Source organism: Chiloscyllium plagiosum, unplaced genomic scaffold, assembly GCF_037043375.1.
Source record: "Chiloscyllium plagiosum isolate Xiang-an unplaced genomic scaffold, Cpla_swu_hap1 HiC_scaffold_20, whole genome shotgun sequence".
Lineage (NCBI taxonomy): Eukaryota > Metazoa > Chordata > Chondrichthyes > Orectolobiformes > Hemiscylliidae > Chiloscyllium > Chiloscyllium plagiosum.
Genome location: NW_028270158.1, coordinates 8,268,921 through 8,284,449, shown reverse-complemented (window position 1 = coordinate 8,284,449; position 15,529 = coordinate 8,268,921). Strand labels below are relative to the sequence as shown.

General features: G+C 37.9%; 1 protein-coding gene across 2 annotated transcripts in view; it reads left to right on the top strand.

The window, feature by feature from the left end:
- dnah3 (dynein axonemal heavy chain 3) overlaps nt 1-15,529 on the top strand; it is a 208,567-nt gene that overhangs the window by 189,318 nt on the left and 3,720 nt on the right. For both annotated transcript variants that reach the window (XM_043712084.2, XM_087997630.1), the window contains 7 exons: nt 1,666-3,807; nt 5,381-5,606; nt 6,467-6,711; nt 6,981-7,097; nt 7,237-7,394; nt 11,369-11,536; nt 15,380-15,522. In XM_043712084.2, the coding sequence (XP_043568019.2) occupies nt 1,666-3,807; nt 5,381-5,606; nt 6,467-6,711; nt 6,981-7,097; nt 7,237-7,394; nt 11,369-11,536; nt 15,380-15,522 (3,199 nt within the window). The remainder of the gene's footprint in view (nt 1-1,665; nt 3,808-5,380; nt 5,607-6,466; nt 6,712-6,980; nt 7,098-7,236; nt 7,395-11,368; nt 11,537-15,379; nt 15,523-15,529) is intronic.

Genomic DNA, 15,529 nt, shown 5'->3' with positions numbered 1-15,529 from the left:
AAATTTGCAGATGATGCCTAATTTGATGGTATAGTGGACAGTGAGGAAAGTTATCTAAGATTACAGTGCAATCTTGATCAATGGTCCAGTGGACTGAGGAGTAGTAGATGGAGTTTAATTTGGATAATTGTGAGCTATTGCATTTTGGTAAAACAAACACTGGGCAGGACTTATACAGATAATGGTAGGGCCCCAGGTAGTGTTGTAGAACAGAGAGACCTAAAGGTGCAGGCACTATGAAAGTTGTGTTACATTTGACAGGGTGGTTAAGAAGGCATTCCGTGTGCTTGCTTTCATTGCTGGTGAAGCCATTTTTGGAGTATTGTGTGCAGTTTTGGTTGCCCTACTATAGGAAGGATATTATTACATTGGAGAGAGCTCAGAAAGGATTTACCAGGCTGTTGCTGGATTGGAGCATTTGAGTTATAAGGAGAGGTATTTTTTCACTGGAGCATAGGTGGTTGAGGGGTGGCATTATAGAGGTTTATAAAATCATGAATGGAATAGATAAGATGAATAGAAAAGGTCTTTCCCCTGGGGGAGTTCAAAACTAGGGGGCATTTTTAAGGTAAGAAGAGGAAGATTTGAAAGGCATCTGAGGGGCAACTTTTTCACACAGAGGATGGTTTCTATGTGGAATGAACTGCCAGAGGAAATGGTAGATGCAGGTACAGTTCCAACATTTAAAAGACATTTGAATAGGTACATGAATAGGAAATGTTTAGAGGGATATAGACCAAACACAGGAAAATGGGACTAATTTAGTTTGGAAAACTTGGTCAGCATGAACAAGTTGGACTGAAAGGTCTGTTTCCATGCTGTATGACTCTATGATACTGGACACACAGCCAATAACTAATTGCTCACTGCATACAATTTTGGTTCTATTATCCTCTGCTCGATACGCAGTCTCAGTATTAGATCTGGTGGCTGCAAATATGGGTTCCAGCTTCATTGTCATCTTCCCATTCCTCCATCTTTTACTGTTTGATTGGACTGGCAGATATACATTGACCTAAAAAGAGCTTGCAACATAACTGATATTACAGTCATTTCTCCTGAAGGCCTATTTTCTGACAAATTGGTAATAGTGACATATTTATTTGATAAATTTGAATTAAGATTTTGAATGTAGGATTTTACAAAAGCCTAGACTAATGGCAACCAGGTGACCACTGTCAATTATTTAAAAAACCCGTCTGATTCACTAATGTCCTTTCAGGAAGGAAATCTGCCATCCTTACCTGGTCTGGCCTTATGTGACTCCAGATTGACAGCAATCTGGTTGACTCTTACATGCCCTCTGGGCAATTAGGGATGGGTAATAAATGGTGACCCTTCCAGTGACACACATATGACCAAAAGATCATAAAAATAGGAACAGGTGTAGGCCATTCAGCCCCTCGAGCCTGGTCCACATTCAACAGAATAATGGCTGATCCGACATTCCTTGTGTCCACTTTTTCAAGTTTTCTCTATAACCTTTGATTACCCTATGATCAAGAATCTATCCAATTTAGCCCAAGAGAAAATGAACCAAAACCAAATGATCATAATTAGCAGATCTCTCCAGTTGAGATAAGCTGAAATTCTTACAATAGAGAGAAAAAAAAATTCAAAGTTTAAGTTACAGTTCACGTTGACTTTCTCTTCATTCTCACTCAGGTAAAATGATTGAGGATTACTGGGGCCCATCTAAGAAACTCCTTGGTGACCTTAAATTCCTGGAAAGCCTGAAGACATTCGACAAGGACAATATTCCACCTGCTATCATGAAGAGAATCAGAGAGAGGTTTATAGATCATCCAGACTTTCAACCGTCTGTCATTAAAAATGTGTCATCTGCCTGTGAGGGCTTGTGTAAATGGGTCAGGGCCATGGAAGTGTACGAGCGTGTCATCAAGGTGGTTGGCCCGAAACGTGAGCGACTGAGGATAGCCGAAGAGGAGTTTGCTGTTCAGATGGAGATGCTGAATGTGAAACGGGGAGAGTTGAAGGCTTTGGAGGACAAGCTGCAGGCGTTGAATGATGATTTTGAAATTATGAATAACAGAAAGAAGGATTTAGAAGACAACATAGAGCTCTGCTCACAAAAACTTGTACGTGCTGAAAAGCTGATTGGTGGACTTGGCGGAGAAAAGGACAGGTGGACTGAAGCTGCCCGACTTTTAGGAATTAAACACAAAGATCTAACTGGTGACGTGCTTCTGTCATCGGGCACTGTAGCCTATTTAGGGGCCTTCACAGTAGAATATCGTCATGAATGCCAAAGTGAGTGGCAGATCCTGTGCAAGGAGAGATTAATCCCTTGTTCAGATGAATTTTCCCTCAGTAGCATATTAGGAGACCTTGTGAAAATCCGTGCTTGGCAAATTGCTGGGCTACCAGTTGATGCTTTTTCTATTGACAATGGGATAATTATATCAAACTCAAGAAGATGGCCCTTAATGATTGATCCGCAAGGTCAAGCAAATAAGTGGGTCAAAAATATGGAGAAAAACAACAGACTCGGAGTAATAAAATTATCAGACACTAACTACGTTAGGACTTTGGAAAATGCCATCCAATTTGGCCACCCATTGTTATTGGAAAACATTGGGGAAGAGCTGGATCCCATGCTTGAACCAGTGCTACTGAAACAAACTTATAAACAGCAGGGAGTCGAGGTCATGAAGTTAGGGGAGAATGTAATTGAGTATTCACATGACTTTAAATTCTATATTACCACTCGTTTGAGAAACCCACATTATCTCCCGGAAGTAGCAGTAAAGGTTTGTCTTTTAAACTTCATGATTACACCCTTGGGACTTGAAGACCAATTGTTGGGCATTGTAGCTGCCAAAGAAAAGCCTGAGTTAGAAGAAAAGAAGAATCTGTTGATATTAGAGAGTGCAAAAAATAAAAAGCAACTCAAGGAGATTGAGGACAAGATTCTCGAAGTCTTGTCATCGTCACAAGGAAATATCTTGGAAGACGAAACTGCCATTAAAGTGCTATCTTCTTCTAAACTGCTCTCGGAGGAAATATCTGAAAAACAACAAATTGCAACCGCAACAGAGAGGGAAATAGACATCACACGGATGGGTTACAAGCCTGTTGCTGTACATTCATCTATTATTTTCTTTTGCATCTCTGATTTAGCTCACATTGAACCTATGTATCAGTACTCACTGACCTGGTTCATTAACTTGTACATGCAGTCAATTGCAAACAGTAAGAAGAGTGAAAATGTGGCTAAAAGAATTTTAGCTATAACAGAGCACTTCACACTTAGTATCTATAACAATGTCTGCCGTTCTCTGTTTGAAAAGGACAAATTACTTTTTTCACTGCTGCTTAATGTGGGGATAATGAAAGGTAATGGAGAGATTGATGAAGAACTGTGGCGTTTTCTGTTAACGGGAGGTGTGGCTCTTGACAATCCATTTCCCAATCCAGCTTCTGAATGGCTATCAGAAAAAAGCTGGTCAGAGATTGTCCGGACCTCTGGTCTGCCAAACCTGGAAGATCTAATGGATCACGTGATTGAAAACATAGACCAGTGGAAAAAGATTTATGATTCTGCCAAACCTCATGAAGAAACACTTCCAGATAACTGGAGTTCCTTAAAAGGAATGGATCATTTGATTGTTATCAGATGCTTCCGACCAGACAAAATTATTCCAGCAGTGCAGCAATTCATTGCAAATACAATGGGAAAAACATTCATCGAACCTCCAACATTTGACCTCGGCGGCAGTTACAATGACTCCCATTGCTGTGCACCTTTGATTTTCATTCTTTCTCCTGGAGCTGATCCCATGGCAGGTAAACTGGTTGAATCATTTATCCATCAGCCTTTGGGGAAACAATTAAATTGGATCTAAGGAATAGACTTGTTTTCATTCGTTTGTGGGACTTAGATGTCGCTGGCTAGGCCAACATTTAATGCCCCACTACTCGTTACTCTTCAGAAGTGGTAGTGAGCTATCTTTTTGAACCATTGCAGTCCATTTGGTGCAGGTACACCCATGTTACTTTTGACCCAGTAATATTGAAGGAATGGTGATGTAGTTCCAAGTCAGGATGGTGAGTAGATTGACGGGTGGTGGCATTCACACATATCTGTTGCAGTTGTCCTTCCAGATCGTAGTGGTCATGGGGTTAGGAGGTGAATATTTTATAGACTCTTATTTTAATCAAGGTGTGCTTTCTTTACAGTGGTAGATAATATCAAACAATATAAATAGCTAACTGTAATCTTATGTTAATGCAATATGATCAAAGGGTATAAATGTTTGATTTACTGTATGTTATTTATTTGTTTTTAAGTTGAGAGATGTTTCCTCTGCTTTTAAAACTAACTTGCTGCTACTTTTAGTTTGAATGGTGACTTACGTTACCAATCATTTGGGGAACCTTTTTTTATTCTTTCATGAACTGTGGGTATTACTGACTGGGCCAGCACTTACTGAGCATCCCTTGACGAGGTGGTGGTCCGCACGGAGTAGGTAGATCTATGATACTATCAGGGATGGAATTCCAGGATTTTGATACAGTGAAGGTGTAGCGATGTTTACAAGTCAGGATAGTGAGTAGCTTGGAGGGGAACTTTCAAGTGGTGCTGTACAATGCAAATGTTGCCCTTGTCCTCCTATACAGTCGACGTTGCAAGATGGTTGGTTTGTGAAGCAGTGTGAAGCCAACAGCATGGGTTCGATCCCCACTTTGGCTGATGTTACCATGAAGGACTCACCTTCTCAACCTCTCCCCTTGCTTCAGATATGGTGGCCCCCAGATTAAATCACCACCAGCCGTGTGTCTAATAAGAGAGCAGCTCTATGGTCTGCTAAGATTATGTCCGACTTGACACATTCGATGTTGGGTTTGTAGGGAGCCGTCAAGAGTCTCGGTGTGTTGCTACAATCCATCTTGTACACGTTGCTGTCACTGTGGGTTGGTGGTGAAGGGATACAAGTTGAAGATTGTGGATGGGGTGCCACAAAAGAGAGCTGCTTTCCCCTGGATGGTTTCAAGTTTCTTAAGAGTTGTTGAAATTCACCCATCCAGACAAGTGGAGAGTATTCCGTCATGCTCTGATTTGTGCCTTTTAGATGGTAGGTAGGTTTTGGAGAGTAGTGAATTACTTCTCACAGAATTCCTAGCCTCTGATAATTATAAATGTCTTGAGTCTCTTTTTAGTATTTACATGTAAAATATGGAGTCAAACAGGAGCCCTTCTGTGAAATTCATCCCTATTCTTACACTTCATGAGCAACATCATCTGTGCAGTTGAGAATTAAGTGGTGAAAACTCTCATCAATTTTTGAACTTGTAAAGTGCCTGTAGCATTATAATGTTCTTACAGTTATATTCATGAATATTTATTCTACATTCTCAGGCTTGCTTAAGTTTGCAGATGATGTTGGCATGGGTGGAGAAAACACACAAACAATATCACTCGGTCAAGGTCAGGGACCTATCGCTGCACAAATGATTGAGAATGGTCTTATAAGTGGATCTTGGGTCGTATTACAGAACTGCCATCTTGCAACCAGCTGGATGCCCACATTGGAGAAAATCTGTGAGGAGGTGATAATACCAGAAAACACCCACAAGGACTTCAGGTACAATTTTAAAAAAAAATTCTGTTCAATATTTATAATTTATTATTGATTTTAACTTTAATAATTGGGAAAGAAAATCTTTTTTTCTTGTATAATGTTGCACTAGTTAAAGCGTTTATCACATTTTCTTTTATCTTTTTCCACAATCCTGGGCTAATGGATTGGCCGGATTGGATTACATTTTTAAAAAATGTGAAGTCACATTTTTAGCAGAGGTTAGGGATGACATTGGGAATTTAGGACCGTGGGACAACAATGTATTTTATAAAATAAAAAGATTGCAACTCTCATTCAGATGATGTAATGCAAATGTGAGGAGATGAAAATTGAACTTTTATTGGAACATTGTAGATTACAGTTCAATATGATAATACTGTTGAAAATTATGGATGGTGGTACATATTAAATAGGAATCAATCTGTTTTGAGTTGTTGAAGGTTCTGTTGTTCAGGATTATCATGGTTTATCATTTCCTGACTAATTTTTCTGAGATCTTTCCGATTGTAAGGTAACATTTTTGTCATGTTATATATAATTTACTTGAATGGCTTAATTATGAGCTTGTTTAAGCTGTCCTAACTGTAATTTCATCAACCATACGTAGTTCAGACATAATCTAATTAAACAGTAGGAAAGGACATAAAGGACTGAATGGTCTAATGTTAACTGTGTCCATTATTAATTCCAGTACAATGAGCTTTAGCTTGTGATTTTAGGCTTCTTTTTAGAATGCAATTGAGATATAAATGTTAAAGATGCAAAAGATTTAGAATTTTGAATTGTTTTAAAACATTTTACAATATGTACTGTACACATTATACATCATGTGCCAATTAAATAAAAAAAACTTGTCTTTTTAGGCTGTGGCTCACCAGTTACCCATCAGACAAGTTTCCTGTCAGTATTCTTCAGAATGGGGTCAAGATGACAAATGAGCCTCCAAAGGGACTCAGGGCAAATATGCTTCGTTCGTATCTCAATGATCCAATCTCAGATGCTACTTTCTTCAATAGCTGTGACAAACCTGAAATCTGGGAAAAACTTCTATTTGGGCTTTGCTTTTTCCATGCTCTAGTACAAGAAAGGAGGAATTTTGGTCCTTTAGGTGAGCCTCCCATCAGTAAATTAAAACAATATTTACATAGGATACATTCTAATGTATTTGTGGCTTTTGAAATGTTTGTGACAAATGTGCCTTTGCACATGATAGATCGATTTAACATAATCCAGGTTCTAAATTGTGCTTTTTTGCGTAACTTCCAGTCTGGAAGTAAAAAAAAAAGTTAGGATTTATTGGTTTTAAGCATGTAAATGTTTAGGATGGACTATGAATACAGACTGATATTTTGTTGCTTTGCAACAATTTTTTAACAGGTTGGAATATCCCTTACGAATTTAATGAGTCTGATCTGAGAATAAGTACAAGACAGATCCAGATGTTTCTGAATGAATATGAGGAGGTACCACTGGACGCTTTAACATACTTAACAGGTAAAGGTTATACCAGATGATTCAGTTTGTTCACCGATAGTAATTAATTTAAAATTTATTTTAAATCAATTAATAAAGGTGGTGATGTTAGTCATTCTACAAATTTCATCAGATTTTGTGCATTTCTTTATTCTTAAAGGTGAATGTAACTATGGTGGTAGAGTTACAGATGACAAAGACAGGCGTTTGCTTTTGTCTCTCTTATCCATTATATACAACAAGGACCTAATATACCAAGACAAATATAAGCTTGCACCTGGTGAGATTTACTATGTCCCACCACATGGTCCTTATCAGGTAAGCAATTATTTATTCAAATTTGAGACAAACACTTTTCTTAAATATGCACCATAATTCTATTATGCAATATTCCTTTCCTTTCTTTGGAGAGGGTGCAAGAAAGGTTTACCAGGATGTTGTCTGGATTAGTGTCTATTAGCTGTAAGGAGAGGTTGGACAAACTTCAATTGTTTTCGTTAGGGCATTGGCGGCTGAGGGACAACCTGATATAAGTATGTATATAAAATTATGAAAGGTACGGATACGGTGGGTATTGGGAGTCTTTATCTCAGGGTGGAGATGTCAAATACTAGAGGCATACGTTTAAGGTGAGAGGGGGTAAGTTAATCAGTGGTTGTGAGTTTAGATGCCACTGTAGAGACTTGAACACAAAATTTAGTGCAGTGTTGAGGGAGAGCTTCACTGTCAGAGTTGCTTACATTTGGATGAGATATCAATCTGATGTCTATTTTCCTTCCTCTGGTGCATGTAAAAAATCCCACGGTGGCACAGTGGTTAGCATTCCTGTCTCGCAGTGCCAGGGACCAAGGTTCACTTTCAGTCTTGGGTGACTGTATGGACGAAGTAAAATATCACACAACACCAGGTTATAGTCCAACAGGTTTTTTTGGAAGCACAAGCTTTTGGAGTGCTGCTCCTTTGTCAGGTAGCTGATGGAACAGAGGATAGATAGGACACAGAATCTATAGCAAAATATCATAGTGTCATACAACTGATGTAATATGTTGAACAAACCTAGATTACTGTTAAGTCTTTCATCTTTTAGAATGGGTTGCAGGTTTCAATTCATTAATAGGTAAATCCCAGAACTTATTTCAAGTCACATTTCCGAGATAACTTAAGGTTTTAACAAAAAATGGTTACATCTCAGTTCAGACAATGCATTAAAGGTGTGAGGTTAGAGTCTGTATATATTCCAATCTTGAGTCAGACTGGTTCTATTTCCAAACTAGGAATTTATAAAATGTCACATAGATTGACTGCCTACAGATTATGTGTGATTATGTTGAAGAGAGTGAAAAATTTCCTCAGTGGTCATTTAAATATTCATGACGACAATGTCACTAAAGTAAAATTTGTCTCATTAGCACTTTGTGGAATTTACTGATGCATAAATTGGCTGCCATGTTTTTAACAACAGTGACTAGTTTAAAAATACAGTACTCCATTGGCTATTAATTGCTTCGGGACATCCTGAGGTTGTCAAATGTACTTTATAAATGTCATTTTTATTATTTTCTCCAAAGGAGGTGAGATGAAGGTTGGTTTCAATTATCTCAAGGCTGTGAAGTTAACTTTTATCCCTAAACACATGTAGCAGCCCAGATGTTGTGAATGAGGTTGGTTTAGTTCAGTTGGCTGAATGGCTAGTTTGCTATGCACAATTTTGCCAACAATGTGGGCTCACTTCCTGTTCCAGCTGAGGTCCCATCTTCTTAATCTCACCTGGTCACATGGTGACCTTCAGGTTAACCTCTCCACTAGTTCTCTCTCTCTCTCTCAAATGAAAGAGTGGACTATCTACAGGTCAGGCAGTGAAGGGGAGTAAAGGACAGTATAGCGTTTTGATAATCACAAAGTGCATACTTACAGTCAATCAATGTGAACATGTAATGATTTGATTGCATATTATAATCATATGCAAGTTTGAATATGATTGGATAATCTAGCTACATATACTATCTTGGAATGTAAGTAGATGGAATACTATTGGATAGAGGTAAGAGTGTATAAACGTGAGACTAAGTATGTAAGTCAGTTCGCAGAGCTGAAAGGTTTGTTTCATGACTAGGTAACATCATCAGTGAGAGTCTCCAGTGAAGCACTGGTGGTCTGTCCCACCTCTCTATTTATAGATACATATTTATCATCAACCTGAGCTACAAATCTGCTCAAGAAATGCTAAAAGTATGACTGTTTAGCAGAAACTGTTATCTGTTTAAATAGTATAAAACCATTGTCTTGCAGCAAATTGAAGCATTGTACGGTACCTTTGATCCCTCAGATACATGCATGAATAAACACTTTGGTTTCTTTGCCTAAGTCTCATTTAGTCTTTAAGGAATCAAGAGGTTAAAAACTTTCTTTCAGTGAGGTAGCTTTTAGAAATAATAAATCTGGACAAAATTAAGTCACTTGGGAAAAAGCAGTTTAAGGAATACGAGAATGGATTTGTTAATAGTACATTGAGTTTAACTAACTTGCTTAAGTTTTTTGACATGTATGTCCAAAAGGCATTTAATGAAGAGCCTCATAAGGACTTGAGAACAAAGTTACAACTCAAGGAATGAAAGGGACTGTGGAAGCACAGATACTGAATGACAGAAAACAAACAGTAATGGCAAAGTTACTTTTTGGACTAGAGGAAGATTTATCAATGAGTTTCCCAGGGATAACTGTTAGACCCCCGATTTTACTGATATATATTGATGATCTAGACTTTGGTGTTCAGGGCACAATTTCAATAATTATGTATGATGTGAAACTAAGAAGTATTAAGAACCATGAAGAATGGTCTAGAACTTCAAAAGGTTGGTGGAATGGGCAAATGGCAGATGAAATGTAATGAGAGAAGTGTGAAGTGAATAATTTTGATAGGAGAAATGCATAAATAATAAAACATAAAGGGAGAAAGGATGTACTGGCACTAGAGGGGGTGCAGAGGCAGTTGATTCCAGAATTGAGGGGGTTGGCTTATAAGGAGAGACAGAATAGACAGATCATATTCACTGGGAGGGAGGATAGAAACATACAAAAAGGGAATAGATACTTAGACGTAGAGAGGTTGTTTCCACTGGCAGATGAAACTAGGACAAGAGGGCATAGCCTCAAAATTAAGAGCAGATTTAGGACTGAATTGAGAAGGAATTTCTTCACCCAGACGGTTGGGAATTAATGGAATTTCCTGACCAGTGAAGTAGTTGATGCTACTTCAGTAAATGTTTTTGAAGCTAAAGTAGTTTTTTTTAAACAATAAAGGAATTAAGTGTTATGGTGAGACAGGGAGTAGGTGGAGCTGAGGCCACGAAAGGATCAGCCATGGTCTTACTGAATGGCGGAGCAGGGTCAAAGATGGCCTACTCCTGCTCCTAGTTCTTATGAGATTCTAAAGGGTGTGGAAGAAATATGTGGATATATATGTTCATAAATCATTGAAGGATAGGGTGAGAGCTTGTTTAATAAAAAGTTACATTACTCCTAAGAAAAACACTGGTTCGGCCTCAACAGGCACATTGCAAGTGTAGAAAGTTGTGAAGACATTAGTGAGAGTTCCAGGGATGAGGAACTTCAATCACACAGGCAGTTTGGAGAATCATGGATTGTCCCTCTGCAGAAGTTTGAAAAAATTAATCAAGTTACTAAAACTCACAAGAGGTCTGAACAGTGTAGATATGAAGAGACTGCCACCATTGGTGGAATAATCAAGAAACAGTGGGTACTGATTTAAGATAACTAGCAGAGGTAGCAATGGAGACATGAGGAAAAACGTTTCCACACAGTGAGTGGTTAGGGCCTTGATCACATTCTCAGAATGTGTAGTGGAACAGGGTCAATTGGGACTTTCAAAAGAGATTTGGAAAAGGAAGAAAATTGCAGGACTACAGGGGAAAAAATGGGGGAGTGACACTCAGTGAATTGTTACTTCAGAAGGTCAGCACAGACACTTTGGGCTGTATGACTTTCTTCAGTAACTACTGTATGAATTAGCAGCAATATTATCCAGTTGATCCATTACTTTTGATACTAAATCTACACTTAAAAGGGCAGTTTTAGTTATACATCAAAAGTGGAGAAACATGTAGATGCGTCCCACTCCGCTTAGTTCTGATCCTAACTAGTGTCTGTATGAAGAAGCCCTAAAGGGGAGTAATATATGGAGGGGAAGTGAATTATAGATGGAAACATGAGTTCCACACGCACTTAATCAAAATATTCTCATTTTTAAAATTATCCTTATTTCCAATTTTCAGTCATATATTGACTACTTACGAACTCTACCAACTGTGGCCCATCCCGAGGTCTTTGGACTTCATGAAAATGCTGATATTACAAAGGATAACCAGGAGACTAATCAGCTTTTTGATGGGGTGTTGCTAACTCTTCCCAGACAGAGTGGCGGTGCTGGTAAATCACCTCAAGTAAGCTAATACAATTTTAAGATGCATTACCAAAGATTAAATACTTTAAACCTTAATTTTTATATTAAAATTACAAAAGCAGCAACTTTAAATGTTTTTAAAGTTTTAAAATACATTTGAAAACTGTTTATGGTAAAATATCTTTATAAGCCAGTTATTAGTTTGGAAAATGAACAGTGTAAAATTTTGAATTTAGGGATCAATTACACTTTTGTTTTGGATAGCAATTCTGAGTTGTCAATGTTATTCCATGATTTCCTTTTTAAGCCTATTCAGAAATGCTGCATGCTTTGAATCATGCACACATTATAGCATGTTAAGAATAATGTCTGAATTAATTGGTAAAAATACAAAAAGGTTTATCCTGAAAAGAAATTTAACTTCTGTGCAACAGAGTGTCCAGGAGGTCTATAGGTAAAATAATCACCTTAGGTGCAAAATAAGTTACAACATGACAAGTTAATTTGGCCTAAATGGTTTGCATAACATTTATTATTGACATGAGAGATATTCCTATTCACATGTATCTGATATGTTCCCATATCGATGTCATATTTCCTTTGATCCACTTATTCAATCTAATCTTGAATGCTGGCAAGGGTGTGAATTTGGCAGGTTTTGATCATGTTCACTGTTATTAACCCTCTTAAGTCTGACTGCAATTTAAAAGTTTAGTACAAGCACAAATTAACATGGAAGTCCTGAAGTTGCAGTCTGCCATCCCTTTGCAAGAGACTGTTGTAGGCATCCAGAACAGTTGCCCCAGAACCATCTGATTTGGAAAGAACTCAGTTTTCCCTATTCTCATGTTTTAGAAAAAGAATAATTACATTTATCTCCTCCACCCCACTTTTGTTCTTCAAGAACAATTTAGCCAGTGCTGCTGCCTCACTGTTACAGTCATTAAACCTTGTTCAATAAGATGTAATTGGAGTTTTAGCTGTGATCTAAGCCACCATTTTTTCATAATTAAAATGCATTTAAAAATATATTTCAAGTTCTACATTATTCCAACGCATATTTTCAAGTAGTTAACTTCTGATAATCTTTTTAAAAAATGATTTATTGTGCTTTTAATTACCTAATTGCCTGCCGAAAATAATTCTTCATTGTGATTGGCCAGCTTGATGCTTGGCATCCCCATTAAAGAATCCTATAATCAACTGCAGAAAAAGTAAACTGCTCACCACACAGAGATCACTAGTTCTCTTGGTGAATCTGTTTTCAAGGTCAGCAGTGAGTGCATTTGCTTTGCTATTGATTACAAAACTAGAATTATGGTTTCTGTCCCAGACACTCACCCCTGTAGTTGAATTCCACATCTTTATGGTTTCTGTGGTAACAAAGATTCTCTTGCTCACTGTTCTGAATGACCTATATTTAACCTTATGTTCTTTATGCCTCTTTGATTGAAACCCCTTTACTAGTGGAAACCATCTATCTTATCCAATTGGTTCTTATAATTGCCCGATAACATCTTGTTCTCGAGTAAAGAAACCTTCTAAAGCCTTAGTATAGATAGTCATCTTGTAGTACAGAGCTTGGGTATTGATAGAAACAGACATTTATGTCAAGACCTTCTACCTTGTAATCCTCTAAACAATTCACAAGAAATACTAAATGGAAAATAACATTTATACTGTATGAGAATTCTGATTGGTTGGCAAGTGGACTGTGATAAGTGCAAGTGTTGCCATGGAAAATGCAACAGTTAACGATGACTGAGGATTAATGGCTAAGCTTTGATTAAATGGCTAAATCATTGCCTTGGGAAATGATCCAAAGAATGGGGTTATCTATTTTGTTGCATTGAAACAAGCAGTATATGTTCACGTTTCTGCCTGCAAAGAACAGGGCCCAAAGTAAAATATGTAGTTACCAGCACTGACAAGTGTGCCATACAAAGCCTGAAAATCTAGTATTCCAACAGCTTGCTGGTCTCATCCCGGTTGCATCTTCAGGGTACTCCATCATTCCTTAATCAACTTTCCCCAAGCTCAGGAGCTGTTAACTGAACAGTGATGAACTTGGTCTTAATTTTATGTTTAAAAATATTATGTATGACTTCTGTCATTGATATAGTGTCACGGTGGAGTGACTTATATAAAAGTATTCACTGTATTTTTCATGTAAAAGTACACGTGATAATAAATATCTATTGTAAATTTTGGCTGTTCCTTATACATTCAGGATTATGCAGCAAATGTTGTCTAGTTGCAGAATCAAATCTAATGTCCCACACTGTTTTACAGTTGGTACCTTGCTTGATACGAACATCCAAAGGGGAGCTATCTACCGGTTTTTAGGACATACAGCCCTCACATCCAACATCACAATGGCACTGAAATTCATATACCAATTACTCAATGTGTGACACTTTTGGCCTGTTCATGGTTTTGCACAATATATGGAAAATAATTGACCTTATGGTATCATTATTAATCTAGAGATCCAAGTAACATTCTGGGGACCTGGGTTCAAATCTCACTGTTGCAATTGAATCAGAATTCAAAATGTCTGGAATTAAGAATCTAATGATGTCCGTGTAATCACTCAATTGTTGGGAAAAACCTAACTCCTTCACGAAGTAAATCTTCCATTATTATCTGGTTTGGCCTTCATGACAGTGCAGACCCACAACAATATGTCTGACTTTTATCTGCCCTCTGGAACAATTATGGATGGACAATAATTGCTGGACCACCCAGCGACCCCACATCCTGTGAATGAATGAAAAAAAAAATCTCATGCGGGTAACCATTATTCTACTGGATGGCTTTTATGCCCCTAGTTCAGCAAAGGCTTTCAGGGTGAACAAAGAGCAGTATAGGCTGCCTAAGGCACACAATCTTGAAAAACTGGGAAAAACCACTCATCGCACCTTTTTCAAAACAAATGCATAACTGAGGCAACCAATGTCAGCTCCATCTGTTATGGGCTAGGCCCGACCACTCAAAACATTCTTAAACAGGAAGCCCAGACCATAACTTTACAATTTGTTTCAGTAAGTGTACAGTGAAAATTACCAGGAGTGAGGTAGCTAGGTTGATTATCAGGTTTTAAAACATACAAAAGTTTATTCACAAGATTACACAAAGGACAGAATAAAGAACCCTTACAGAACTCATTCTATCCAAACTAGACTTAATTATGCTGTTCTGAATACACACAACAGTCCCAATAAGCAAACCCCCTTAGAACCAGTATAAATTATTGAACAGATACTTACAGTTTGGAGTTAGAAGGGCAGAGAGACAGAGAGATTGTTTCCGCATGGCTTACTGTTGAACTCCCAATCAGTTCTGGACTGAACTAAACTGCTCAGCGAGAGAGCTGACCACTCCCCTTACATTCTACAGGTCACTGCTAAAACATGACCACTTTGGCCTGAAGTCTCATCTGTTTACATATAAACAAAAGGCCTCTCAAAACCCTTTTCATCTCTGTACCAGTCTGATCGGACCCCAGCCTGGTTTATTACCCCTCTGAAAAAAATCAAGGATAGAGTATCTTTGTGCCAAGGAACAGCTTTTATAATAAAAAAGGGACTAGCTTTGTGACACGTCCCTATGGCAATGCCTTAGGCAATCAGAATGTACCTACCTATGCATTTCAATGTCTATAATGGCCCAACAAATCAGTACTCTCTTCTCATGCTGTAAAAAAATAGTGTCCCCTTTTCTCAAGTCTGTTTCATGTGCCTTAATTCTGATGAGTGCAAGACAAAAGCCTCAATATCTTGTTTTCTTTTGGTGAAGTTCAAAAATAGTTTTAAAAAATCTGTTAGTTACATTGAGTGAAATCAGAAAAACTTCTTTTCATGAATCTGTATAATAATTTCAGGAGGTTGTTGAAGACTTGGCTGCAGACATCATGTCCAAACTACCTGATGACTTTAATTTGGAAGACGTGATGGTAAAATATCCAGTAGTGTATGAGGAGTCGATGAATACAGTCCTCAGACAAGAACTTATCAGATTCAACAGGTGTGCA